At 44.4% G+C, this 27,561-nt stretch overlaps 1 protein-coding gene across 1 annotated transcript in view; it reads left to right on the top strand.

Moving 5' to 3' along the window:
- dthd1 (death domain containing 1) overlaps positions 1-27,561 on the top strand; it is a 48,952-nt gene that overhangs the window by 17,802 nt on the left and 3,589 nt on the right. The window contains exons 3-9 of the mRNA XM_080198483.1: positions 3,755-4,085; positions 4,221-4,400; positions 11,296-11,537; positions 11,755-11,919; positions 13,300-13,589; positions 19,187-19,431; positions 27,372-27,423. Coding sequence (XP_080054609.1) covers positions 3,755-4,085; positions 4,221-4,400; positions 11,296-11,537; positions 11,755-11,919; positions 13,300-13,589; positions 19,187-19,431; positions 27,372-27,423 — 1,505 coding nt within the window. The remainder of the gene's footprint in view (positions 1-3,754; positions 4,086-4,220; positions 4,401-11,295; positions 11,538-11,754; positions 11,920-13,299; positions 13,590-19,186; positions 19,432-27,371; positions 27,424-27,561) is intronic.

The following is a 27,561-nucleotide window of genomic DNA, read 5'->3' as shown; positions in this document are numbered from 1 at the left end:
ATTTTCTTCAATACTTCTAGATCCTTCTTATAACATGGAGATCAGAACTTGTGCACAGTACTTACAGTAGGTATGGCCAGATCAGGGTCTTAACTTTAACATATCTTCACATCCTTTGAGTTCTACTGCCCCAGAAATAAATCCCAGTGCTCTGTTAGCATATTTAAGTGCTTTGCTGTTCTACTTTAAATGATTTGTTCACCTTAATCCCTCTACCCAACTCAGGCATGGATAAATGTTGACAATTAACTTCCCAGTCTAGAAGATTCCAGATGTCTTCTTATATTGTGTTGCACACTCCCTTATTGTTAGTTATATCGCTAGCTTGAAATTTGATAGCATATTAAGATTTTGATATAGAGTTACTTATTCCTGGGTCCAAATAATTAATGCAAGTTCTGAATAACACTGATCATGTATTGATCCTTGTGGAACATGACTTTCTACCTTCCTCAGACTGGAATCGCTACCTGTTAATTTTATTCTCTGCTATCCTTCTTTTAAACCAATTTCATATTCATTCTACTAATTTATCCCCTTACTCCCCAGATCCTAACCTTAAAGTTTAAAGTTTATTTATTAGTGTCACAAGTAAGCTGACATTAACCCTGCAATGAAGTTAATGTAAAGATCCCCTAGTTGCCACACTCCAGCACCTGTTCGGGCACATTGAGGGAGAATTTAACATGGTCAATGCACCTAACCAATATGTCTTTCCGACTGTGGGAGGAAACCGGAGTATCTGGACAAAACCCACGCAGACATGGGGACAACATGCAGGCTCCACGCAGACATTAACCCAAGCCAGGAATCGAACCCAGGTCCCTAGTGTTGTACTGTTTGAATGGCCTTTTGAAAATTAGATAAAGGAGCAACTGTCAAATACTTTATACATAAATAGCCCAGAGAAGATGAAAAGTTATATATTATTTTTTACTGATATTTCCCAATTGGCTCTGTAGGAGATATCCAGGGGTTCTATGATTGATCTGGCCATTGCAAATTTGAAAAAAAGCTGTCCTTCCAACTTGTCCAATCAGTGGTGGTTTTCACGTTGTGTTGGCGACTGACAGGCACACTAGTCAGCCAATCAGCAGACAATGCACTGAGAAGCCGATCTCTGATTGGATGGGAGGCAGAGTTAGTGTCCAAATCCGAGAAAAGGGTGTGAGGAAGATAGTGGCCGCATCGTGGGAGGGACAGCTACCGCGGGGAGGGAGGGGCAGCTACCGCAGGGAGGGAGGGACAGCTACCGCGGGGAGGGAGGGACAGCTACCGCGGGGAGGGAGGGACAGCTACCGCGGGGAGGGAGGGGCAGCTACCGCGGGGAGGGAGGGACAGCTACCGCGGGGAGGGAGGGGCAGCTACCGCGGGGAGGGAGGGACAGCTACCGCGGGGAGGGAGGGACAGCTACCGCGGGGAGGGAGGGGCAGCTACCGAGGGGAGGGAGGGGCAGCTACCGCGGGGAGGGAGGGACAGTGACCACGGGGAGGGAGGGGCAGCAATCGTAGGGAGGAGGGGCAGCTACCGCGGGGAGGGAGGAGCAGTGACCGCTGAGAGGGAGCGGCAGCAACCGCGGGAAGGGAGGAGCAGCCACCTTTGAGCAAAAGAGAGAGAGGTGTGCGTATCTGTGTCAAAGGGAGAGAGAGAGGTGAGAGAGAGTGTGTGTATGAGAAAGGGAAAGAGGGGAGGAGAGATGAGTGTGTGCCTGTGTATGAGAGAAAGAGCTGAGTGTTTAAGTGTGAAAGTGAGGTAAGAATTTGTGAGCATGAGAGTCTGAGCAGAGTGTTTATGGCAGCGATTCTCCCATCCGTGCCCGCCACTTTTTTAGCGAATCCGGCTGGGAGACGTGTGTCTGAACCTTGAATGGGTATTTGCACATGCATGGGGAAGGAATGTGTTATCTCCCAGAGTCAGCAAGCAGGCAGTGGCTAGACCATGCTGGAAATCAGTGGAAAGGCAGGTAAGTAATTTAAATCTTTTTAAAATCTATTTTAAATATATAGATTAGTTAATTATTGGGACCTTTCAGGTCCTGATTGAATCTCCCACCCCACCAGGAGTACTTCATTTCAGCAGGGTTCAGACTAGCTCCCTACATTGGGGGAACTAGCGGGTGACCCCGTCAGAATGAAGGGGGGGGGCAATCGGGGCCCCCAAGTAGATCGGGCAACGGAGCGGTGGTGCCCCTTGGAATGTGCACCCTGGCAGTGTCCAAGGAGTAAAGCACCCATGCCCAGAGGACACCTTGGGCAGTGTCAAAGGGCGGGGTCTATTATGGGCAGGGCCTAGGGACAATCGGTGAGGGTGGGGGTGTTCAGCTGACACTCAGCATTTAGGATCGATCTGGGGTGGAGGGAGCACGATCTGGGCTTGGGGGATAGTGGGGAGGGTGGGGGCAGGAGGAGCTGGTCTGCCGGGGGGCTGGCTTGCTTCCGGGGGGGTCTGACCCCAGGAAGAGGTCAGCGGGGGGTGGGGAGAGGGTCTGCCGGGGTGAGGTGGGTGGGGGGGAAATCGCCACTGCTGGGGGGGTGGGGCCTGGGCATTGGGGCGCTCAGTGGGGGTCACAATCAGGCCGTGAGTGAGAGGGGGGAGGGCGGGGTTGGCTGGAGGGGCCCTGGGTTGGCCAGCGATTGGGCTGGCCAGCAAATGGGAGTCTGACAGATCGGGGCCACTGCGCACGTGCAGAGTTCCAGAACTGTCAAACTGCAGTGTGAATAGGTCCCATCTCCCTGTGTGTTTTTAATGAGGTTCATGACTGGAACCTCTGCAGTACACAGAGTGCAGGGATTGAGGTGAGAAGCTGAACTGACAGAACTGGCGTGATCTTGACCAGGTTTACTGCCAATTTAGCACTTTTGGGCGAATCACAGCCTATATTTGTGTGAGAGAGGTGTGTGTGAGAGGGAGGGGTGAGAGTGTATGTGCATGTTTGTGTGAGAAAGAGAGGTATGTGTCTGTGTGTGAGAAAGAATGGAACAATGTGAGAGTGTGTGTGTGCGTGAGAGAGAGAGATGAATGTATGTGTGAGAGAGAGGGAGATGTGAAAGTGTGTGTGTGTGTGTGTGTGCGTGTGTCCATGAGTGAGGGAGAGAGGTGAATGGATGTGTGTGTGAGGGTTAGAGGTGAATGTGTGTGAGAGAGAGGGAGAGACGTGAATATGTGCGTGTGAGGGAGAGAGAAGTGTGTGTGTGTCAGAGAGAGAGAGGTGAATATATGTGTGTGTGGGAGAGAGTTGTGTGTGTGTATGTGAGAGAGAGGGAGAGAGGTGAATGTGCGTGTGTGAGGGAGAGAGGTGAATGTGTGCGTGTGAGGGAGAGAGGTGAATGTGTGTATGTGAGGGAGAGAGGTGAATGTATGTGTGTGAAGGAAAGAGGTGAATGTGTGTGTGTGCATGATTTGAGAATCCAGCTCTCCAGCAGTACTCCTCATATTAAACAAATTTGTGAACAAGAGAAGCAGCATCACTCCTCTTTGTAAAAATTATAAAATGTGGAAAGGCTTAAATAGTTTGTTGAATAAGAACACTTTTTAGTTATAATAAATATATACACGTAAGAAATAGAAAAGACTTTTATAAATTTGTTTTTGTATGTTTGTAACTATATTTTGTGACTTGGCTCTTCAACATAGTAAGAATGTTCCTTGGGATTCTGTCAGTATGCTTGGGAGGTCAAAAGGGTTCCATGGCTGGAAAAGTTTGAGACAATTCAGATCATGGGATAATAAGTTTTTCTTTTTGTTTGTTTTCAAGACTCCTTGCAGAATTGGATGATGAAGAGAATCCTCAAATTGCCTGTTATGTCACAGCACCTTTCATCATAGCTCAGAAGTTATCGTGCAGAATAATCAATGACAGGAGCTCAATGGTTGTAAGTGATGGTGAAGAGCTGGTTAGTAATGTGATCAGCATTGGGTGTACAGACTCCAGGATAAAGATCCCATTTCCCGTCAGGATTGCTATACCATTCACTGCACGCTACCAGGGGAATTATCGTGACATTATGGTAAAGGTGTCTGATGCATCTTCACATTCAAGTTATATGAATCCTCTCTCCTTAGAGAGAATGTGCAATGGACACAAGGTTGGTAAACTGCCATCAGTACACATGTTGATCAAGTATTCCGTGTCTTCTCTGTTGTCCACTCTCAAAACGTCTTTCTTCTTAAAAAGATAAATTGAGTTTTATTTCAACTAATCACCACTTTATTTTCTTTAGGGATCATGTGCAGAGGTTAAGATATATAAGCTTGGTATCTATTCAGTTGTGTCCTGTTTAAGAAAAGAGACATTTACAGTACCAAGAAAAGGTTTAACCTTCAAGCTGAGCATGGATTCAAGAATTACACTGAACTACCTCTCTGGAACATTCAGCGTCCCTGTGATAGTTCAGTCAAAGGTAGGGAAGAATTATCCAATCGCCTTTTCTCCTCCCACTTTCCTCCTCTTTCCTCCACTGAAGACAATGGGTAAATTTTTGTTTCCATCATGTGGACAGCAAGTTGATGAAGCAGCCCTTCATCCCTTTATTGAGCCTGTTTGATTTTCGTTCCATTTATTTTGCTGGAATGGTAATAAGGTGCTGCCTATAAAAGTTCAGTTATCTTCCCTCATTGTTCCGTTGGAGCAGAGTCGAGAGGCAGCGATTTTAGCGAGTAAGGAGGCAGTAAAAAGGTGCGTTTTTTTTTTCTGTTTATTTTGCTTAACTGTTTAATTCTAGTTTCAGTTGCGAGTTTTTTCGGCGGTTTTTTTTAAATTAGTTAGAAACCGGAAGTCGTCACTAGGGCGTCGACCGGTAGTTGTAGTTTTTTCGGGTTTAAAAGCACTCACCACTGCGAATCGGCCTCATTGTTCCGTTGGAGCAGAGTCGAGAGGCAGCGATTTTAGCGAGTAAGGAGGCAGTAAAAAGGTGCGTTTTTTTTTTCTGTTTATTTTGCTTAACTGTTTAATTCTAGTTTCAGTTGCGAGTTTTTTCGGCGGTTTTTTTTAAATTAGTTAGAAACCGGAAGTCGTCACTAGGGCGTCGACCGGTAGTTGTAGTTTTTTCGGGTTTAAAAGCACTCACCACTGCGAATCGGCCTCATTGTTCCGTTGGAGCAGAGTCGAGAGGCAGCGATTTTAGCGAGTAAGGAGGCAGTAAAAAGGTGCGTTTTTTTTTTCTGTTTATTTTGCTTAACTGTTTAATTCTAGTTTCAGTTGCGAGTTTTTTCGGCGGTTTTTTTTAAATTAGTTAGAAACCGGAAGTCGTCACTAGGGCGTCGACCGGTAGTTGTAGTTTTTTCGGGTTTAAAAGCACTCACCACTGCGAATCGGCCTCATTGTTCCGTTGGAGCAGAGTCGAGAGGCAGCGATTTTAGCGAGTAAGGAGGCAGTAAAAAGGTGCGTTTTTTTTTCTGTTTATTTTGCTTAACTGTTTAATTCTAGTTTCAGTTGCGAGTTTTTTCGGCGGTTTTTTTTAAATTAGTTAGAAACCGGAAGTCGTCACTAGGGCGTCGACCGGTAGTTGTAGTTTTTTTTTCAAGCCCCTAACCCTATAAATTAGTCCAGAGAGGATACCCGATTCTCTACACTAGTAGAGAATCCCACCCTCCCACCTCCTCTAACCTAATTATAAGTGTGGGGAAGTTTTTTGTTATATTTTTTACTTTTTTTTGCTGTTACCTGTTTCAGGGATGGCAGTTCGGGCAGTGTGCTGCATCTCCTGTGGGATGTATGTGGTGAGGGAATCCAGTAGTGTTTCAGGGGATTTTACTTGTAGGAAGTGTCTTAGATTGAAGCTTCTGGAGGAGCGTGTTAAGGAGCTGGAGGTGGTATTAGATGAGCTCCGCGTAATTCGTGAGGCTGAGAGAGACATTGATAGGAGTTTTAAGGAAATAGTCACTCCTAGTAATCAGTCTTGGGTCAATGTCAAGAGGAGGGGAAAGAAGCATGTGGGAGGAGAATCCCCTGGGGCTGTTCCCCTCCAAAATAGGTTTTCGGTCCTGGAGGCTACAGTTGAGGAAGCATCAACTGGGGATAGCCAAAGGGAGCAGGACTCTGGGGGTGAGCCTATTGTAAAAGCTCAGGTGTCTAGGGGATGCAAGAGATTGGGCCTCGTGATTGGGGACTCTACAGTTAAAGGGACGGATAGGAGAGTTGGTAGTAAGGGTAGGGATTCAGGGCTGGTGTGTTGCCTACCAGGGGCTGGGGTCCGGGATGTGTCAGAGAGGATATTCAAGACTCTTAGGGGAGAGGGTGATCAACCCCAAGTTATCATTCATGTGGGGACACATGACATAGGGAGGCTAAGGGAAGGGGATATTAAGCAGAGTTTCATGGAGTTGGGATGGAAACTAAAGGCCAAGTCAAACAGAGTGGTTATCTCTGGACTCTTGCCTGTGCCACGGGATAGTTTAGAGAGGAATAGGGAGAGGGAAAGTTTGAACTTGTGGCTGAGGGGATGGTGCAGGAGGGAGGGGTTTAATTACTTGAGCAATTGGGGCTCATTCTGGGGAAGATGGGATCTCTATAAGAGTGATGGTATACATCTGAACCAGAGGGGAACAAATATCCTGGGGGGTAAATTTGTGAAGGCTATGCGGAGTGGTTTAAACTGATTCAGAGGGGGGGTGGGATCCTGGGTAGAGGGGGTGAAAGTGAGGGGGGCATAGAAGAGGATGGCATTGCACGGCATTGTGAGGGTGGGGCGGAGCGAGGTTTGAAATGTATATACTTTAACGCGAGGAGTATTCGCAATAAGGTGGATGAACTTGCAGCGTGGACCAGTACCTGGGACTTTGATGTTGTGGCCATTTCAGAGACGTGGATAGAGCAGGGTCAGGAATGGATGTTGCAGGTGCCAGGGTACAAGTGCTTTAGTCGGAGTAGAGAAGGAGGTAGAAGGGGGGGTGGAGTAGCATTATTGGTCAAGGACTATATCACAGTGTCAGAGAGGAAGTTTAATGAGGATTTGTCTGTTGAGGTAGTATGGGCAGAAATTAGAAATAGGAGAGGAGAGGTCACCCTGTTGGGAGTCTTTTATAGACCTCCAAAAAGTTCTAGAGAGGTTGAGGAAAGGATTGCAGAGACGATCCTGGTTAGGAGTGAAAGTAATAGGGTAATTGTTATGGGGGATTTTAACTTTACTAACATTGATTGGAATAGCTATAGCTCTAGCTCGTTAGAGGGGTCAGTTTTTGTTCAAAGTGTGCAGGAAGGTTTTTTAACTCAATATGTAGATAGGCCAACTAGAGGTGAGGCTATATTGGACTTGGTGCTGGGAAATGAGCCAGACCAGGTGCTAGACTTGGAAGTTGGTGTGCTTTTTGGTGATAGTGACCACAATTCGGTTACGTTCACCTTAGTGATGGAAAGGGATAGGCATGAACCTCGGGTCAGTAGTTTTAGCTGGGGGAAGGGTAACTATGAGGCCATTAGGAGAGAATTAGGAAGCATTGGTTGGACTAGGAGATTACAGGGACTAGGAACGTCTGAAATGTGGAGTTTGTTCAAGGAGCAGCTACTGTGGGTCTGTGATAGGTATGTCCCTGTCAGGCAAGGAGGAATTGGTAGGGCTAGGGAACCGTGGTGCACGAAAAAAGTTGATTTGTTGGTTAGGAAGAAGAAGGAGGCTTATGTTCGGATGAGGCTTGAGGGCTCGGGTAGTGCAGTAGAAAGCTTTAGATTGGCTAGGAGGGAGTTGAAGAGGGAGTTAAGAAGGGCTAGAAGAGGGCATGAGATGACTTTGGCTGATAGGATTAAGGAGAATCCTAAGGCGTTCTATAGGTATGTCAAGAATAGAAGGTTGGTCAGGGCAAGATTAGGGCCAGTTACAGACAGTAGGGGGAAGTTGTGTGTGGAACCGGAAGAGATTGGAGAGGCATTGAACCATTATTTCTCTTCGGTGTTCACACAGGACGATATGAATGTAGCTGAGGAGGTCACTGGGGTGAAGGGGTGTAAAATAGAAAGTATTGTAGTTGATACAGAGGATGTGTTGGATATTCTAGAAGGGTTGAAAATAGATAAGTCCCCTGGTCCTGACGGGATTTACCCTAGGATTCTATGGGAGGCAAGAGAGGTGATTGCAGAGCCACTGGCTCTGATCTTCAGGTCGTCGTTGGTCTCTGGTGTAGTACCGGATGATTGGAGGACAGCGAATGTTGTCCCATTGTTTAAGAAGGGGAGCAGAGACTTCCCTGGGAATTATAGACCAGTGAGTCTTACTTCTGTAGTGGGCAAGGTTTTAGAAAGAATTATTAGGGATAGGATTTATAGTTATTTGGAGAGTAATGAATTGATTAGAGATAGTCAGCATGGTTTTGTAGCGGGAAGGTCGTGCCTTACTAACCTTATTGAGTTCTTTGAGAAGGTGACCAAAGAGGTGGATAGGGGTAAGGCAGTAGATGTGGTATATATGGATTTTAGTAAGGCGTTTGATAAGGTTCACCATGGTATGCTTCTGCAGAAAATGCAGATGTATGGGATTGGTGGTAATTTAGGTACTTGGATCAGGAATTGGTTAGCAGATAGGAGACAGAGGGTGGTGGTTGATGGTAATTATTCATCATGGAGTTCGGTTACGAGTGGTGTGCCTCAGGGATCTGTTTTGGGGCCACTGCTGTTCGTAATCTTTATTAATGATCTGGATGAGGGTATAGTTGGGTGGATTAGTAAGTTTGCTGATGACACCAAAGTCGGAGGTGTGGTAGATTGTGAGGAAGGGTGTCGAAGTTTGCAGGGTGACTTGGACAGGTTGCAGAGCTGGGCCGCGAGGTGGCGGATGGAGTTTAATGCGGAGAAGTGTGAGGTAATCCATTTCGGTAGGAATAACAGATGTGTTGAGTATAGGGCTAACGGGAGGACTTTGAATAGAGTGGAGGAGCAGAGGGATCTAGGTGTATGTGTACATAGATCCCTGAAAGTTGGGAATCAAGTAGATAAGGTTGTTAAGAAGGCATACGGTGTCTTGGCGTTTATTGGTAGGGGGATTGAATTTAGGAGTCGCAGCGTCATGTTGCAACTGTACACAACTCTGGTGCGGCCGCACTTGGAGTACTGTGTGCAGTTTTGGTCCCCACATTACAGGAAGGATGTGGAGGCTTTGGAGAGGGTGCAGAGGAGGTTTACCAGGATGTTGCCTGGTATGCAGGGGAGGTCCTATGAGGAGAGACTGAGGGATTTGGGGTTGTTTTCACTGGAAAGAAGGCGGCTAAGAGGGGATCTTATAGAAACATATAAGATGATTAGAGGTTTAGATAGGGTGGATGGTGATAGCCTGTTTCCTCGGATGGAGAAATCTAGCACGAGGGGGCATGGCTTTAAATTAAGGGGGGGTAGTTATAGGACGGATGTCAGGGGCAGGTTCTTTACCCAGAGGGTGGTGAGGGACTGGAATGCCCTGCCTGCTGCAGTTGTAAATGCGCCTAGTTTGGGGGCGTTTAAGAGATTGGTGGATAGGTTTATGGACGAAAAAGGAGTGGTTTAGATTAGTGGGTCAATGTTTTTTTTTAAAATAAGACTGGTCGGCGCAACATTGTGGGCCGAAGGGCCTGTTCCGCGCTGTAATGTTCTATGTTCTATGTTCTATGTTCCCTGTCATATACTCAGTCAGGTGATGAGGACAAACACTGATCCCCATGAATCATGCTGCTATTTGGTTTCATTGCTAGCAGAAAACTTCCAGTACTGAGACTTAATATGCTTCTCCAATCAAAGATTCCCAGGTAGATCACAACACAAGTTAAGATAGAAAATGTGAAGTTTTTTTTTGAAGCTAACTGATCCTGGAGGGCTTTGGCTACCTTTACCTGGACTACATTTGGGAATTCATTGGATCTCATCAAGAACTAAACTGCTCCAAGATGAGAGATCACATGGCATCAAGTTATAGTTCATGATGTGGAGGTTTATTTGAAATCACAAGCTTTCAGAGTGCTGCTCCTTTGTCAAGTGAAGTCAGGTGAAGTCACTTGATGAAGGAGCAGCGCCCCAACGGCCTGTGATTCCACATAAACCTGTTGGACTATAAGCTGGTGCCATGTGACCTCTCATCATGTCCACCCCAGCCCAACACCAACATCTCCTCATCATAAACTGCTCCAGGTCACCAATTTATTACCTCCTTTGTCCCTTGTTCTTGATTGGAATTTAATTACTTTTTTTTAAATGGGAGCGGCGAGGTAAATTTCCCTTGTGTGTTTTTTTCAAAAGTGTAGTCAGTCAGGCTCAGAGTCCAGCTAAATGAGTTGGGGCCCAAATGTCTGGGTCTTCCCATACATGAGCACCACAATTCCAGTGAAATTGTATCAGATGGGCTGAAACCTTGATTGCTCCTCTTCTCCTGGCCTACCAGCCAATGATATTTCCTCCACCATCAGATTCTCCCTCTTCTGCCACACTTGATGATCTATGAGGGGGCCTGATGTTGTAAATATTTTCAGAAACAGCATCAAAATACTGCTTACAAATCTTAAATGGGGTGGTTTTACTGTATGTCCAAATGCAGCAGACAGGATGCTGATCATATTAGAATGAGCAGATGATTAATCACTCCACAGTCATAAAATGGTGATGTGAAAGTTTAACTCGTGACACTAGAGCATAAAATTTAATGGTGTAGAATTTCCATGGGGGTTTCCAAGATCTCCCACCACATCTCTATGTGACTCTCCAGAGTGTCTTTGCAATCCACTATCAGGAGAAATCTTGCAGAAAATCTCACAGAGGGTAGAGAAGGGGGCATGGTGGCACAGTGGTTAGCATTGCTGCCTCACAGTGCCAAGGACCTGGGTTCAATTCCAGTTGAGGGTGACTGTTTGTGTGGAGTTTGCACATTCTCCCCAAGTCTGTGTGGGTTTCCTCCAAGTGCTCCAGTTTCCTCCCACAGTTCAAAGATGTGCTGGTTAGGTGGATTGCCCCTTAGTGTCAGGGAGACTCGTACAATTTCAGAGATAGGGCCTTGGTGGGATGTTGTTGTTGAAGGCTCAATGGGCCAAATGGTCTCCTTCGCACTATAGGTGTTCTAATCTATTCTAGTCTATGCTATTCTATAAATTACTGCAAATGCTAACAATTAAAATAATCTAATGATTCTGATCCTTGAAAGTAACTCACTGAAAAATTGGTTGGGGCACTCAGTCAGAGGTAATCCGATATAACATATCTTCACCCATTTTTCCTATTGATTCTGCCGACTTTACACCATGTTAATCAGGTTAAATTGATCAGAAACTGTGCTCTTCGCCCCTCAGAAATAAACCAAGTTGAAAATATGTCAGATTATTTACTTGTGCTCTGCCTATTTGTTCTCATAGGTTCAGCCAATTGATTCAACACTTCTGTCTGGAATGAAATCAAGACAAGATATATATCATCCCATAATCTCTACCAGCCCCCTTGTTCATATCAAGCATCCATCAACCCAGCAGTTTCGGAAATCAATTACAGTCACTTTGCCCTGTCCACCAAACCCAGACAAGAAGAGATTAGGAGAAGAAACAGACCATGCTCGAGCAGCCACGGCCATGGTACAGAAAAGCCTCAGTCATCGCATTCGGTAAATTGAGAGATTAACTGTGATACCCTCGTATCAGCAACTGTAAAAGCTTTTCACATACTCAATTCCACAACTGCAAACAGACCAAAATATAGAGCATCAAGGAAGTTACTTTGGCACATCAAAATAATATTAATAACTGCAACATAAAGCATATTTAATACATGCAATGCTCTAAATATTTTGCGTATTTACTTTGTAACTTGTCCATTTATAGATTAATGAGTGCCCCTGTCAAGAAACATAGAGAGGCAATCAATGAATCCTTAAAACTGTTAGCATTTAACTCCAAAGATGAAGAATGGCTGATCATGGACGATGTAATTGTGAAAGATGTGCAAAATGGGCTAGTTGCATTTGAAATTGCTGAACATCTGGACAGGTATGCAACTGTTATAGTTTGACTGCAAACCCAGAATCACTTCTCGGGCTTTTGGCGGGATTTTCTGACCACGCTCACCCCAAGACTGGTAAACCCTGCCCGAGGCCAACAGACCTTTGCATGGTCCGTGTCCTGCCCGCTATGATTCCCGTGGCAGGCGGGACGGGAAATTCCACCCCAAGTGTCAGATCAAGCCCAAGTTGTGGTGCAATGCTTTATCTTGTCACCTTGGAATCTTGTTTTTCTCTCATGTAGGAACCATGAATTGGATTCAGTCGGAATCTGAATCTGGTTTTTGGAGCAAGCAAGGAATGGATTTGGGCTTACCGTGTCTGCTCCGGCATTGGATTTGTAACTTTAAGTATGGAGTAAAAAAATAAAAAATAAATACATTATAATTTTAAACAAGTCTCCATTGAAAATCCAATCTGCCAGAAATGTGCAGCAGCTTCAATGAGAAGTAACACTTTGCACGTGATCCTACATCAGAAGATTCAATGAAAATGCCACCAGTGATTTCCATTTGTTTTTCTCATTCAGATGCTGCTTAAGCTATTCAATGTTTCTGACGTTCTCTAATTCTGCTTCAGATGTTGTTCACTTGTGGTTTATCTTTATAGGTCCAGTTTAAGATCTTTTTGGGTTCTTTCATAATTGCTTCTGTTTCTACTGTGTATTGTCACCAGCTTTTATGAATTCTCAATCATCCTGAACTAGTATGGCAAAGGTAAAATGATTCCCTGATATAAAGGTGATTTAGTTGGGGAATCAGTGGTGGAATCATGCTGGGTACCATCAAGTATAAAAAAAGAGTGAGGAGTTGAGGTAGGAAGCTTTACAATGATGCTAAACTCAGATTTTAAAACGCTGACAGTTGTAGATAGATGACTGAGAGACATCAGGACTTCTATCCTTTGAATGTCCTAGGAATTAATAAATTGTGTGATGGATCATGAACTCTGAATCCTCAAATTCTCTCAAAAAGTAACTCATAGCAAGTACTGATTAAGCAATTTCTGATCTTCAACCCTACACATTAATTTAAAAATATGGAAAATAATAGAATTCTTTTAATGATAAAATAAGCATGAACAACAAGGGCTCTTTGGCAGCCTGTAACTTACGTCAATCTATTATATATGGAAGAGCAGTAATTTTGCTGTTGTGCTTCTAAATAGTTTGAATGCTGCAGCATCTGCTGTGGTCTGCGATAGCAGTCTTTATGACTTCTGTTAGAAAGGTGTTAAGACACCAGTGAAGCTGGATAACATTATGTGACAGGGTGGATTAGGGATGCACATTACAAAACATCTACTGCTGTAAAATTAGTACTGTTATCCTGTCTTATGAATTTGATTTAGATCCCTCTTCGTTACACAGATTTATCGTCATTCGCTTATCACCTTCACTGGATAACAGCTGTTTGATTCCTTTTATACATGAACTGGAAGAAGCAATCCGATTCACTATGGTCAATGTTGTTATGTATCACAAAAGGGACAATTTCCACCACATCATAGTCCAGATGGTACCTTCCAAAGGCTTACAATGGGAATTGGTTAAACTTCGTGAAGACGGATACAGGGGCCCACCAGAGCCATCTGAAGATTTCCCAATGAGAGAGGGCGAGCAGCTTATACTCAAGCTTAGTGGCAACATTAAATCATTAGGTAAGGTACCAGTAATTTTACCTTTAAATGCTGAATTTCCAGATATGGATGTTGAGTTGTCTTTTCTATCTGTATTTCTCCCGAATTTCCCCCCTCCAATCCTGAATCCAAAGCTTCAGCTTTGTGAGTTGTCAACCTTCCGTTTTTTTTCAAATATTAATTATGTCTCCAAGAGAGCCTCCAATTTAAGGCACCTTTGCACATGCCTGCCCGCCTCAGCTGTACCCGCCTCTGCTGGTGGCTCTGCTGTTCATTGAGTGCTGCTGACCTGCCGCCCTTAGTTGGGTGGTGAATGCAGGGGCTGCCTGTTAATTGGCCACCTTGCTGAAGATTCCAACTGTCAGCATACACCTGACCCATGAGATGTCGGGACTCTTAAAAAGTCTTGACGCATGAAACTTTTCCAAGGGCACAATTTTTCACTCAGTGTGCAATAATTTACCAATAATAATGGCGATTTCATAGAATTCTTGCAGTGCAGAAGGAGGCCATTTGGCCCATTGAATCTGCACAAAACTCAGCATTTCACTCAAGCCCTCTCCCCATAATCCCATGTATTTATCCCACTAATCCCCCTCACCTCTACATCTTTGGACACGAAAGGGCAATTTAGCATAGCCAATTCACCTAATTTGCACACCTTTGAACAGTGGGAGGAAACCAGAGCTTCTGGAGGAAACTCACACAGACACAGGGAGAAGGTGCACACTCCACACAGTCACCCATGGCTGGAATTGAACCCAGGTCCTTGGCGCTGTGAGGAAGCAATGCTAACCACTGCTCCACCGTGCCATGATTTGGGGAAGGATTCTCTCTAGTTTGCCCTGAATCCTTGTTATCGAATCATTCTTTCTCACATTCTGCAACGTTTTTTTCTCTAGTAGTGCCACACCTAAATCTGTTTTAATGGGATCTGTTTGCCATTACATTGACTATTATAATTGACATAATTTGGAAGGACTTTCCTGCCCTTACTGAAAACCTTGTTCTTTACTTTGATATTGACCATAAGCATTTCAACCTGAGAATACCACTTCTGTTTTTCAATGTTGCTTTATAATCTGCAAGTTACTTTCTATTGCCCCATTCATTACAAATTTTATACAACAAAAGCAAAAAATAAATGCTCAAAATACACAAGTGGTTAGTCAGCATCTGTGGAGAAAAGGGACCTGTTAACATCTGAGCTTGTATCCTTCGGAACTGAACCAGCAGTGTTCTGCTTTTTAGCAATCTCTTACATTGTGTTACCATTAGTCCCTTTCTGGTTATGTCGGAATTATCCTTGTTTAAACCCAAGGGTTTGATCATATAGGGGAGTCTATATGATCAAATTTTACGGCCATGATTTTCCCGTAAGTGTTGGGAGAATCCTGAAGCAGGCGATGAGTAGGATTCGCATGTGTTCCTGCACCGATAGCGATTCCAAGCACCAGATTTCAGGCACTGTCTGCTTTGCACCGGAAATCAGTGGAAAGTAATTTATTTAAATATATTTTAAACCTGATTAGCAGGCCCAGACTGAAGTGCCCAACCCTCTGCCAGAGTGGTTCACTCCAACAGGGTTTAGAATAGCTCCCCACTAATGGGGAACCCCTGGAGTGAAGGAGGGGCAATTGGGCTTCTCAGTGCTGACAAAATGGCGCAGGCACAGTGGCCCACTCAGTGCACTGATTTCAGCCTCTCCAGTGGGGATGGGCACTGCCCCCTGGTTTTTAATGATATTCACACTGGTGCCTCTGCAGTGCACAGAGTGTGGGAGATTCTTCTCCGAACTCTCACTGAAAAAAAAAGCATAAATTACTCCAATTTTCACGCAAATTTGACACTTAGAATTTTTTTGGGAGAATTCTGGCCGTGTAACCTTTTTTCCCCTTCATGTCCATGAATGAATTCATCCAAGCCGTGGTGACTATTCCAAAATCTAGTCATTTCTGAGATACTCCCATTATTGTATCATGAATTCTCCCTTTGTCAAGTTAAAGATATGGGCCTTAAAATTTCAATCAAAATTAAGGGTCTTTAATGGAAGTTGAGATGAAATTTAGTTTGACTGAGATTCCACCCTCAGGAAAATAGGGCGGTGTCTAGAAAAAGCAAGAATTTCTGCCTGCTCCTCATATGCCCAAATGTGTATGTCTTATGGAAGACAGGATTTGCCAGGGAGTTGCCCCCAACATGACCTTTTAAGGCCTCGGTGAATCCCAAGCCTGCAGAAAGCTGGCATCGGTGTCCCTAGTGCCCAGAAAAGACCACAACATTTTTTAGATTCAAGAATCGTAAAAAATTTAAAAAGGCAGCATTGGGAGATGAAGATACAAACAAGTGATTCTTTTGTTGGATCATTCCTGGGTTGCCTTTCCTCTGTTGGAAAGGGAAGTAGCTTTGACATTTTCCTGGCAGATACAAGCTAACACTGCTGATGCCCCCTTACTGGAATGTTCAGTCTACTCTAAATATGCAGATTGTCCTGGCCTGTTCATTCGGGGCTTGGGTGAACTTACTGTCAGCTGTTTGCCTTCAGTTGGCGGAGCTAGCGATTGGAATTAAATACATTCAATTAAATCTGGTTCCTTTTCTCCTTGGCTTGCTTCTTAACTTCCAATCTCAATGAAAATTATACATTTTGTTAATGATCACAATACATTTTAATAGGCCATGCAAATCTGCAAATACAAATATTTTCATTAAGCCTTCACAGGCAGAAGATCTGTAAAACACTGCCACCAATGTTTTGCACTTGTCTGTTCCCTTGTCCTTAATCACTGATAGGAAAATTATTATTTATTTATTAATGTCACAACTAGACTTACATTAATACTGCAATGAAATTACTGCTGTCGTACTTCAATGCCTATTTGGCTACACTGAGGGAGAATTTAGCATAGCCAATGCACCTAACCGACACGTCTTTCAGACTGTGAGAGGAAAACAGAGCACCCAGAGGAAACCCAGGCAGACACAATGGGAGAATGTGCAGACTCCGCACAAGCAGTGACACAAGATGGGAATTGAACTCTGGTCCTTGGTGAGACAGCAGTGCTAACCACTATGCCACCATACCGCCCCAATACTTCAAGTAAATTCCACTGAAGAATTTGTAGAAATGCAGATTGAGTAAAATTTGATATGTGCAATACGCAAATGCTAAATAGGTTATGTTAACAACTGAAAGTACAGAGATATTAAAAACATGAACACTTGAACTTCTCTGAACTATTACTGATTATTCTATAAAAAGCAATAATGCAATTAAAGCACAAGAAGGGAGCTCTATAATAATTTGTACAATACATTTTAATTCAATCCATTAAGCAACAAGTTACAAATGTCCTTTCACAACAATTTGGGCTGATTGTAGGAAATAAATTAAATGTTTCAGTGAAAATTTGCGCACCAGCATAGTTATAGAGCCCTGCAGTTAATCTCATATCTAACAATATTTTTAAGAAGAAGCAATTTTTATTTAATCATTCATGGAACATGGGCATCACTTGCAAGACCAGAATTCATTGCCATCCCTAATTACCCGTGAGAAATGACCAAATTGAAGAAGGTTCATTGGGAAAGGCACCAAACATACTGAGAGACATGACTGGGAACTATCAGAGGCTAGGTCAAGATACTGGAGGGAGTACACGAACCTTCAAACATCTCATCTACCCAACCCTTTGAACATCATGCTGCTAGCATGGTGAAGAGTCTGCAGATTTCACGTTGGACTTGCCAGCCATTTCAGAATTTAGAAGGAATTGTATCACTACTGTTGTATGATGAATGTACTTCCACTGCGTTGTTAGTTAGAGAGTTCCAGCAATGATGAAGAAATGACAATCTATTTTCAAGTCTAGCTTCTTGAATGTTAATGGAGCTGCACTCATCCAGGCAAGTGAAGAGTATTCATCACACTCCTGACTTGTGCCTTGTAGATATTGTATAGGTTTTGGGGAATCAGGAGGTGAGTTATTCACCATAGAGTTCCAAACCTTTGACCTACTCTTGCAGTCATAGTATTTATGTGGCTAATACAGTTAAGTTTCTGGTTGATTGTGACCCATGGGATTTTAATGTTGGTTTAAGTGTAAAGGGAAGATTGTTGTTAGGCAATTGTTTGGCACAAACATTACTTCCCATTTATCAACTCCAAGCCTGACTATTTCCCAAATCTTGCTGCTTGGAGGCATGGATTGCTTCAGTATCTTAGGAACTGTAAATATAATTGAACATTCTGCAATAAGCAGTGAACGTCACTCTGACTTATAAAGTTTATTTATTAGTCTCAAGTAGGCTTACATTTACATTGCAATGAAGTTATTGTGAAAATCCCCTAGTTGCTATATTCCGGCGCCTGTTCAGTTACGCTAAGGGAGAATTTAGCATGATCAGTTCACCTAACCTGCACATCTTTGGACTGTGGGAGGAAACCAGAGCACCCGGAAGAAGCCCAAGCAGACATGGGGAGAATGTGCAAACTCCATACTGACAGTGACCCAAGCCGCGAATCGAACCCAGGTCCCTGGTACTGTGAGATGGCAGTGATAACCGCTGTGCCACCATGTGCCCCACAGTGGAAGGATGGTCATTGATGAAGCAGCTGAAGGTGATTGAGCAACACAGTGGCATGGTGGTTAGCATTGCTAACCACTCCAGGGACCTGAGTTCGATTCCTGGCTTGTGTCACTGTCTGCCTGGAGTTTGTGTGTTCTCCCCATGTCTGCCTGGGTTTCCTATGGGTGCTCCGGTTTCATCCCACAGTCCACTGATGTGTCGGTTAGGTGAATTGACCATGCTAAATTGCCCCTTAATGTCCCAGGGTGCATAGGTTAGAGGGATTAGCAGGGTAAACATACAAGGCTATGTGTTCTAGGGCCTAGGTAAGATTGTTGTTGGTGCAGACTTGATGGGCCGAATGGCCTCCATTTACATTGTAGGGTTTCTATGATTCTATGAGCCTAGGCCATTATTCTGAGAAACTCCTGCAGCAGTGTCCTGGGGCAGATGATTGGCCTCCAGAACCACCTTTTTTTGTGCTAGATATGAATCATAGAATCATACAGAAGAAGGCCATTCAGCCCATTGAGTGTGCATCAACCCCAGTCCCTATCTCCATAACCCCATGCATTTACCCTAGCTAGTCCCCCTGACACTAAGGGGCAATTTAGCATGATCAGTCTACCTAACCCGTACATCTTTGGACTGTGGGAGCAAACCCATGCAGACATAGGGAGAATGTGCAAACTCCACGCAGACAGCCACCCAAGCTGGGATTTGAACCCCAGTCCCTGGTGCTACGAGACAGCAGTGCAAACCAGTGTGCCACCGTGTTGCCCCAATCTCCACCCACTAGTAAGTTTTCCTCTGGCTTCCCATTGCCCTCAGCTTTTCACCTCAGCTCCTTAATGCTACACTGAAACAAATGCTGCCTAAATGTCAAGGATAGTCACCATCCCCTCATCCCTGAATTTCGGCTCTTTTGTCCATATTTTGATTAAGGCTGTGCTAAGCTTGCATTGTCTTGGTGGATCCCAAATTGAGCATTTATGAGATCACTGCCAATCAAAATCTATTAATGTCATGCTTTTTACATCCTGATTTAGGTAATGACCAAGACATGATTCGAGGATATCCATTAATATTCCACTCTCAGCGGAAAGCCAGACTGCAACTTGATGTGACTGAAGTGGATGAATTTGGTAACTACTGCTCTCCTCATTACAAAGGGATGGCAATATTTTACAAAATAACAAAAGAAGAGCTAACCCAGCAATGGGATGGGGCATATCATACGCTGGATAACCAGCAGTGCAATCCCGTATGTAAACTGCTATTAACATTGCCCAAGGTAAGGCACAATGTGTGAAATATGATGTTCATTAAACTGATTTATATGATAAGACTCAGTGACATCTGGTGATAAATTCTTCCAGTAAAGTCGGGTACACAGGTGGAACAGGGCAGCTCTTTATAATAATGTCAGGACAAGGAATTGTGTTTTTTTAATACTCTTTTGTTCCCAATTCTTTTTTGTCATCTTCTGAACTTGGTTCTTTTTCCTAGTGTTATTCTTCTTCTTCTTTCTGTTTTGTGGGAACTGTGTGTACAGATACTTCACTACTCCACATGCTGATACATGCTGATGTTGTATTTGCAAACATTTTTCAAGAACCGTTTTGGATATTATACATGTTAGTAGGGAAAATAGATTTGGATTTTAGTTCTCTCCTCAAGTTAACATTCTGTAATAGATTAGGAAACTCTCAGGTTTAATACCTGTGCCTGTGCTGCATTAATTGATGTCAGTTCGGAAAGCAGTGGGTTGCTATAGTCAAAAGGAAGATAACAGCCAGGGTTTCCACTCCTGATTAAGCTTCAGCAACCCTTGCTGGGAAATATCTGCTTGCAGATGTAGTAAGAGGACAGGATCCGATTAGTTAGAATGTGAACTGTGGTCAAACAACAGTCTATTAACACAGGTTGCTAACACTCATGAATTGGACTCAGATGTGAGAATGGCCTATTGGCAAAGCACTGAAGAGGTTTATCCCATCGATGCAGCTCTCCCACTGCCACAGAATTCATTTTATACCATGACAAACAGATCCACTATTCCTTTAACTCATTACTGTAAGGGTTCTTTCTTTATTGAAAGGAGTGATCCAGTTTGATTTTCCCTCATTGATCTGAATCCTGTCAGTATGGTCAAGTATATTAAAATTTCCCAGACGAAACTATTTGTGTAGATAGTTACAGATCCAGGTGAAGACTTGGGCAGCTATAAGTGTGAACCTGGTGCCTTCACCTCCGAAGGGGATTTTGGAAGTAAGCACTCAGGCAGCCAGCATTCTCCATGGTGTGCACTGCTCAGGGGCACCAGAAAGGACCTGGTGGGCACAAATTTGTTCAACATGGGGCTGGGAATGTGTGTCCCAGAATCACCACTTCAGGAGAGGGGTCAGGATGGGTCACTTGCAGGCCTTACCTCCCCTTCATGTCAGAATGCCCCTTGCTTTAAAGGGGTTGTGAAAGGCAGGTATGTAGGCAGCACTTCCCATGTTCCCTTTCCTGGGTTCCTGTCCATATCACAGCTGAGGGACTGTCTTTCCTTATTGGGGGCTGGTAAGAGGATGGGAGAGACATAGCACTGCCATTCTCACACTTCACTGGGTGAGTGCGGTGGTATCTCCAAGCTTGGTGGTACAGACAGATCGGGTGGAGGCTCTGTGGGTGAACAAATTTAACGCCAAATATTCAAAACAAAAAAGTGACCTATCTACACTAATGTCTATTTTCACCTGTGTGCATTAAGTGTCCACAGTTCCTTAATCTTCCTCATTCTTCCACTAGGCCTTAGTGTATCACCAGGATCCACAGCTGGGGTTGAGCTGGCCTGCTTGCTTTCACCTGTGATGACCTTGGCAGCAGTCCCCAGGCATACTTTTGGGCTGCAGGGATATTTGACTTCTTCCTTTCCTGGTGTCAGAGGCTGGAGGCTTATTGCTCACATGGAGCGGGAGGTATCAGATGGGCTGGAGATGCCCAGGACCCCCTTGCTGGAGGGCCCCAGGCTGTACTCTTGCTGCTCCTTTTTCTATTGTTTTCTCAGGGGCCCCGTACTTCTCCATGGGATGGAAGAGCAGCTGGAGTGAGATTCAGAAGCCACACCATCCTCTGACACAGACACTCATGATTCCCACCAGTGCCTGCACCATGCAGTCAAAGCCCTGCACCATGGTGCGGACATCCCCTGCCATGGAGTATGTGTCCTGCATCAAAGCCTCTACTGCGGGCTCCACCCTCACAGTGTTGGCCTCGTTGAGCTGCAGTGATGGCAACATCTCCTCAGATAGAAGGCGATGGGACTCCTCCGATCAGTCTTGCACTCCGAGGAGGGCTGCTGTCATCCCTTCCTGATACTCTCGAGGAACAACCAGGCCCTAGGGGCACATCATCGGCAATGGTCTCAACAAAGTCCCGGGCTTCAGCATCCCTCTGAATGTCGGTTCACTGGGACATTCCTGCCTCCACCTGTTGTGGACCATCAACTTTGAGGTTCTCATCAATGAGTGAGCCAGAAACCTGTCTATTTAGTGATCCCACTGAGGTTTGAGTATCTGCAGTGGTGCTGGGTGTGGGTGACAGCTGAGATGATTCTTCCACAGCAGGGTTGGAGAAGTCCCCTCTGAAATGCTGGAGTCCAGTAGGTCTAGGGGGGGGCATAAGGATGGTCTGGCCTTTACCGGTGATCAGCGTGCAAGAGAAGGCACATGGCATTAGAAGGGAAATGGAGGAAACATTGACAATTCATTTGAGATTTGAGGAATAACAGCATGTCTTGAGGATTCTCACATTTCTCTGCTATCCCACTTCACCAGCAGCGCAGGCGTGATCTTCCTCCTCCCCAGCCAGCTCAAGGGCTCACTTATCTAACCGTGTGTGGTTTTTCACCTTGAGCATGACTCAGACTCACTACGCCCACTCACACCAGTTGTGGTTGAGTTTGTCCTGCAATGACACAGATAGGGAAAGTGTAGGTGGGAATTTGGATATTTAAAATGGTGGTAAGGTGTAGTAGGTGTGGAACTCGGGTTGGAGCTGAACATGTATGATCTTCTTCACTAAGCCAGGGTAAGTGAACCACCTCCAGTCTCCTAGGGGACACCCTTACACCCCCAACACTTTCTCTCACTCAGACACCTTGGCATCTGCCAACACCAAGCACCAGACTCCCCTACCTTTGAGAAAAGATATTGACTATCTCACTGATCTATGCCCCTCATTATTTTATAGACCTCTATAAGATCACCCCTCAGCCTTCTATGCTCCAAGAAAAAAGTCCCAGTATATCCAGCCTCTCCTTATGGCTCAAATCATCAAGTCCCGGGAGCATCTTAGTAAACCTTTTCTGCACTCTTTCTAGTTTAATGATATTCTTTCTATAATAGGGTGACCAGAATTGCACAGAGTATTCCAAGTGTGGCCTTACCAATGTCTTGTACAACTTCAACAAGACATTTCAACTCCTCTATTCAATGTTCTGACCAATGAAACCAAGCATGCTGACTGCCTTCTTCACCACTCTGTCCACCTGTGACTCCACTTTCAAGGAGCTATGAACCTGTACCTCTAGGTCTCTTTGTTCTGTAACTCTCCCCAGTGCCCTACCGTTAACTGAGTAAGTCCTGCGCTGGTTCGATCTACCAAATGCATCAACTTGCATTTGTCTAAATTAAACTCCATCCGCCATTCGTCAGCCCACCAGCCCAATTGATCAAAGTCCCGTTGCAATCGGAGGTAACTTTCTTCATTGTCCACTATGCCACCAATGTTAATGTCATCTGCAAACTTACTAATCATGCCTCCCATATTCTCATTCAAATCATTAATATAAATGACAAATAACAGTGGATCCAGCACTGATCCCTGAGGCACACCACTGGTCACAGGCTTCCAGTTTGAAAAACAACCCTCTGCAACTATCCTCTGGCTTCTGTCATCAAGCCAATTTTGAATCCATTTTGCTATCTCACCCTGGATCCCGTGAGATTTAACCTTATGCAATAACCTACAATGCGGTACCTTGTCAAAGGCCTTGCTAAAGTCCATGTAGACAACATCAACTTTCACTGCCCTCATCTACCTTCTTGGTAACCCCTTTAAAAAACTCAATTGAATTTGTGAGACCTGATTTTCCACTCACAAAGCCATGCTGACTGCCCCTAATCAATCCTTGCATCGCTAAATGCCTGTAGATCCAGTCTCTCAAAATACCTTCCAACAATTTACCCACCACAGATGTGAGGCTCACTGGCCTGTAATTCCCAGGCTTCTCCCTGCAGCTGTTGTTAAACAAAGGCACAACATTTGCCACCCTCTAATCTTCAGGCACCTCACCTGTGACTATCAATGATTCAAGTATCTCCGCTAGGGGAGCGCAATTTCCTCCCTAGTCTCCCACAATGTCCTTAGATACACTTCATCAGGTCCCTGGGATTTAACTATCTTGATGCACTTTAAGACTTCCAGCACTTCCTGCTCTGTAATATGTACATTCCTCAAGACATCACTACTTATTTCCCCAAGTTCCCTAACATCCATGCTTTTCTCGACAGTAAATACTGATGAGAAATATTCATTTAGGATCTCACTCATCTCTTGTGGGTCTGCACAAGATCCTTAAGAGGCCCTACTCTCTCCCTTGTTACTCTTTTGCCCTTTATGTATTTGTAGAAGCCCTTTGGATTCTCCTTTGTCTTATCTGCCAAAACAATCCCATGTCCCCTTTTTGCTCTCCTGATTTCTCTCTTAACTCTACTCCTACACCCCCTATACTCTTCAAGGTGTTCACTTGATCCCAGCTGCCTATGCATGTCATGTGCCTCCTTCTTCTTCTTGACCAGGGCCTCAATATCATGAAATATCCAAGGTTCCCTACATCTGCCAGTCTTGCCCTTCACTCTAAGAGGAATGTATTTACCCTGAACCCTGGTTAACACACTTTTGAAAGCCTCCCACTTACCAGACGTCCCTTTGCCTTCCCACAGACTCCCCCTCAATTAAGGTTTGAAAGTTCCTGCGTGATACCATCAAAATTGGCCTTGCCCCAAATTAGAATTTTAACTTTTGGGCTAGACCTATCATTCTCCATAGCTACCTTAAAACTAATAGATTTATGGTCACCGGTCCCAAAGTGATCCCTCACTAACACTTCTGTCACCTGCCCTTCCTTATTTCCCAAGACGAGGTCAAGTTTTGCCCCTTCTCTAGTCAGACCATCCACATACTGAATGAGACATTCCTCTTAATACACTCAACAAATTTCTCTCCATCCAACCCTCTAATACTATGGCTGTCCCAATCAATGTTGGGAAAGTTAAAATCCCCTACCATTACTACCCTATTTTTCTTGAAGCTGTCTGTAATCTCCTGACATCTTTGCTCCTCAATTTCCCGCCGACTATTTGAGGGCCTATACTACAACCCTATCGAAGTGATTTCCCCCTTCTTATTTCTCAGTGCTACTCATATATCTCAGTGGCCGAACCATCAGATATATCCCCTCTCAATATGGCCGTGATGTTTTCCTTAATCAAATATGCAACACCCTCTCCTCTCTTACCTCCTGTTCTGTCTTTCCAATAGCATCTGTACCCTGGAACATTGAGCTGCCAGTTCTGTCCCTCCCTTAGCCATGTTTCAATAACTGCTATAATATCCCAGTCCCACGTACCCATCCATGCCCTGAGTTAATCTGGCTTGCCCATTAGGCCTTTTGCATTGAAATAAGTGCAGTTTAATCTGGACTTCCCTTGCTCTCTGCTCTGCTTTTGCCTGATCTGTCTGGTATTAGGATTGCCGACACTGCCTTTACAACTTAATGTGCTCTCTTTAACTTCTGTGCTGTTCTCATTCTTCTCTTCTGTCTTCTTTGGATCCCATGCCCCTGCCAAACTAATGTAAACTCTCCCAAATGGCTCTAGCAAACCTCCCCACCAGGATGTTAGTACCCCTCTAGTTCAGGTGTAACCTGTCCCTCTTGAACAGATCAACCCTCCCCCAGAAAAGTTCCCAATGATCCAAAAATCTAAATCCTTACCCCCTGCACCAGATCTCAAGCCACACATTCATCTGTCTAATCTTCCTATTCCTACTCTCACTAGCACAGGGCACTGGTAGTAGTCCAAAAATTACTATCTTCGAGGCCCTGCATTTTAGCCCTCTATGTTCACATTGCAGGACCTCATCCCTTTTCCTATCTATATCATTGTACCAATATGTATTACAGCCTCTGGCTACTCACCCTACCCATAAGAATGTCATGCAACGTCTCAGAGACGTCCTTGACCTTGGCACCAGGGCAGCAACACACCATCTTGGAGTCTCGATCACAGCCACAGAAATGCCTGTCTGTGCCTCTAACTAGTGAGTCCTTTACTACTACTGCTCACTTGCTCTTTGCCCGACTCTGTTCTACAGCAGGTCTGGTGCCACAGGCCTGGCTGCTGCAGGTATCTCCTCCTCTCAGGCTATCCCCCTCAACAGTATCCAAATCAGTATACCTGTTTGAAAGGGGAATAGCCACAGGAGATTCCTAACCACCTGCCTGCCTTTCCTGGTGGTCATCTATCTACCTGACTGAACCTGTGGTGTGACAACCTCCCTGTAACTAGTGTCTATCACACTCTCTGCCTTCTGTATGCTCCGCAGTGCATCCACTTGCCGCTCCAATTGATCAATGCAGTCTGTGAGGAACTGCAACTGAACACACTTCCGGCAGACAAAGTTGTCAGGGAGACTAGATTGCTCCCTAATTTCCCACATTTGGCAGGAGGAGCGTACCACTGCCTTTACTGCCATAAGTAAGAAGTCTCACAACACCAGGTTAGAGTCCAACCAGTTTATTTGATAGTAATCTTACAAGCTTTCGGAAACAATGTTCCTTCGTCAGGTGTATGGAAGGTTCTGATCAGAGAAGGGCATATAAAGTCACACACAGTTTACAGAATACTGATTAGAATAGAGGAAACATTGTTTCTGAAAGCTTGTGGGATTACTATCAAATAAACTGGTTGGACTCTAACCTGGTGTTGTGAGACTTCTTACTGTGTTTACCCCAGTCCAACGCCAACATCTCTACAAAATTAACCACCTTAATACCGGAAAAAGAATCAAAGAATCTCAACTCACCTCTCCCTTGCCTGTCATCCTCCCAATTTTTTTTTATTTTTTTTTCCAAAAATATACTTTATTCATAAAAATCTTAAGTAATCTATTACAATGTACAGGGCTTCGAGTAGCAAAACAATGCGGAATCAAAACATTTTTGCAGATCTGTCCAAACTACAGTGACTACATTTCAGTACTTAAAAAACTATGTCCATGTCTCAATATTTACAGATTTGTACTAATTACAATGATTACATTGCAATACTTAAAAACTATATACATGCCTCAATAGATTACTGTGTGCCGTTAGTGCTCAGATTGGCACACAGTTACGCAGGTCAAGGGTATTCTGCAGTTCCTGGGCCCTCGGTCTGCCTCCGTTAAAAGGCCTTACAGTGTGGCCTTTCCCCATTGTGCCTTTGCGGCAGCTGCCCCAAGCTTCAGCCCGTCCCTCAGCACATAGTCCTGGACCTTGGAATGTGCCAGTCTGCAACACTCGGTCAAGGACAGTTCTTTCAGCTGGAAGATCAGCAAGTTTCGGGCGGACCAAAGTGCGTCCTTCACCGAGTTGATGACCTTCCAGCAGCAGTTGATATTTGTCTCGGTGTGCGTTCCCGGTAGAGGAGGTAGAGAGGGAAGCACTGAAATAGTGTTTGGGGTTTAGCTGTCCCTTCACAACAGCTTCTCAATAGACCACTTTCTGGATGCAGTGACTGCACCTATGCAAATCTTACCTGCCACCACCAATTACTTTTACCACTCTGCTGCCCTCACCTGGAGGTGACTGACTTCTTCCAATCATTTCAGTTAGGAACACACATAAAAAAAGACAAGGAATAGAAAAGCAAAAAAAAGTGGGAAAAAAAACTTGCATTGATAAAGCATCTTTCATAATCCTTGGTGACTCCTAAGCATTTCACAGACAATAAACTAATTTGAAGTGCAGTGACTGCTATGGTGAAGAGAGAGAGATGCAGCATTCAGAACAAGAAAACTACCTTTGGGAGAGAAAGGCTAAAGGGAACTTCTTTAAAATACATTTTCTGCAACAATTTAGTTTCACTTGCTTTATTTTATATTGTGTTCATGTCATTCCATCATGCTCTGTTTTAATTACAGAGAGAAAAGCTTATCAGTCATTCGACAAGCACAAATAGAGTCACTGCATCAGGTAAGGAAAAGGAGTGGTGTTTCTGCCTGGGAATTTTCTCAGTGCCGTCTCCAATTTCACTGGCATTACTCGAGCAGCTCCGAGTAATTCTTTTGCCATTATTCATTAAACTTTAATGCCAGCAGCTGGGAACTTTTG

The sequence above is a fragment of the Carcharhinus amblyrhynchos genome, chromosome 1, assembly GCF_965287045.1.
Source record: "Carcharhinus amblyrhynchos chromosome 1, sCarAmb.v2.hapA, whole genome shotgun sequence".
Lineage (NCBI taxonomy): Eukaryota > Metazoa > Chordata > Chondrichthyes > Carcharhiniformes > Carcharhinidae > Carcharhinus > Carcharhinus amblyrhynchos.
The sequence above is the reverse complement of the archived record's forward strand: the minus strand, read 5'-3'. Positions and strand labels throughout refer to the sequence as shown.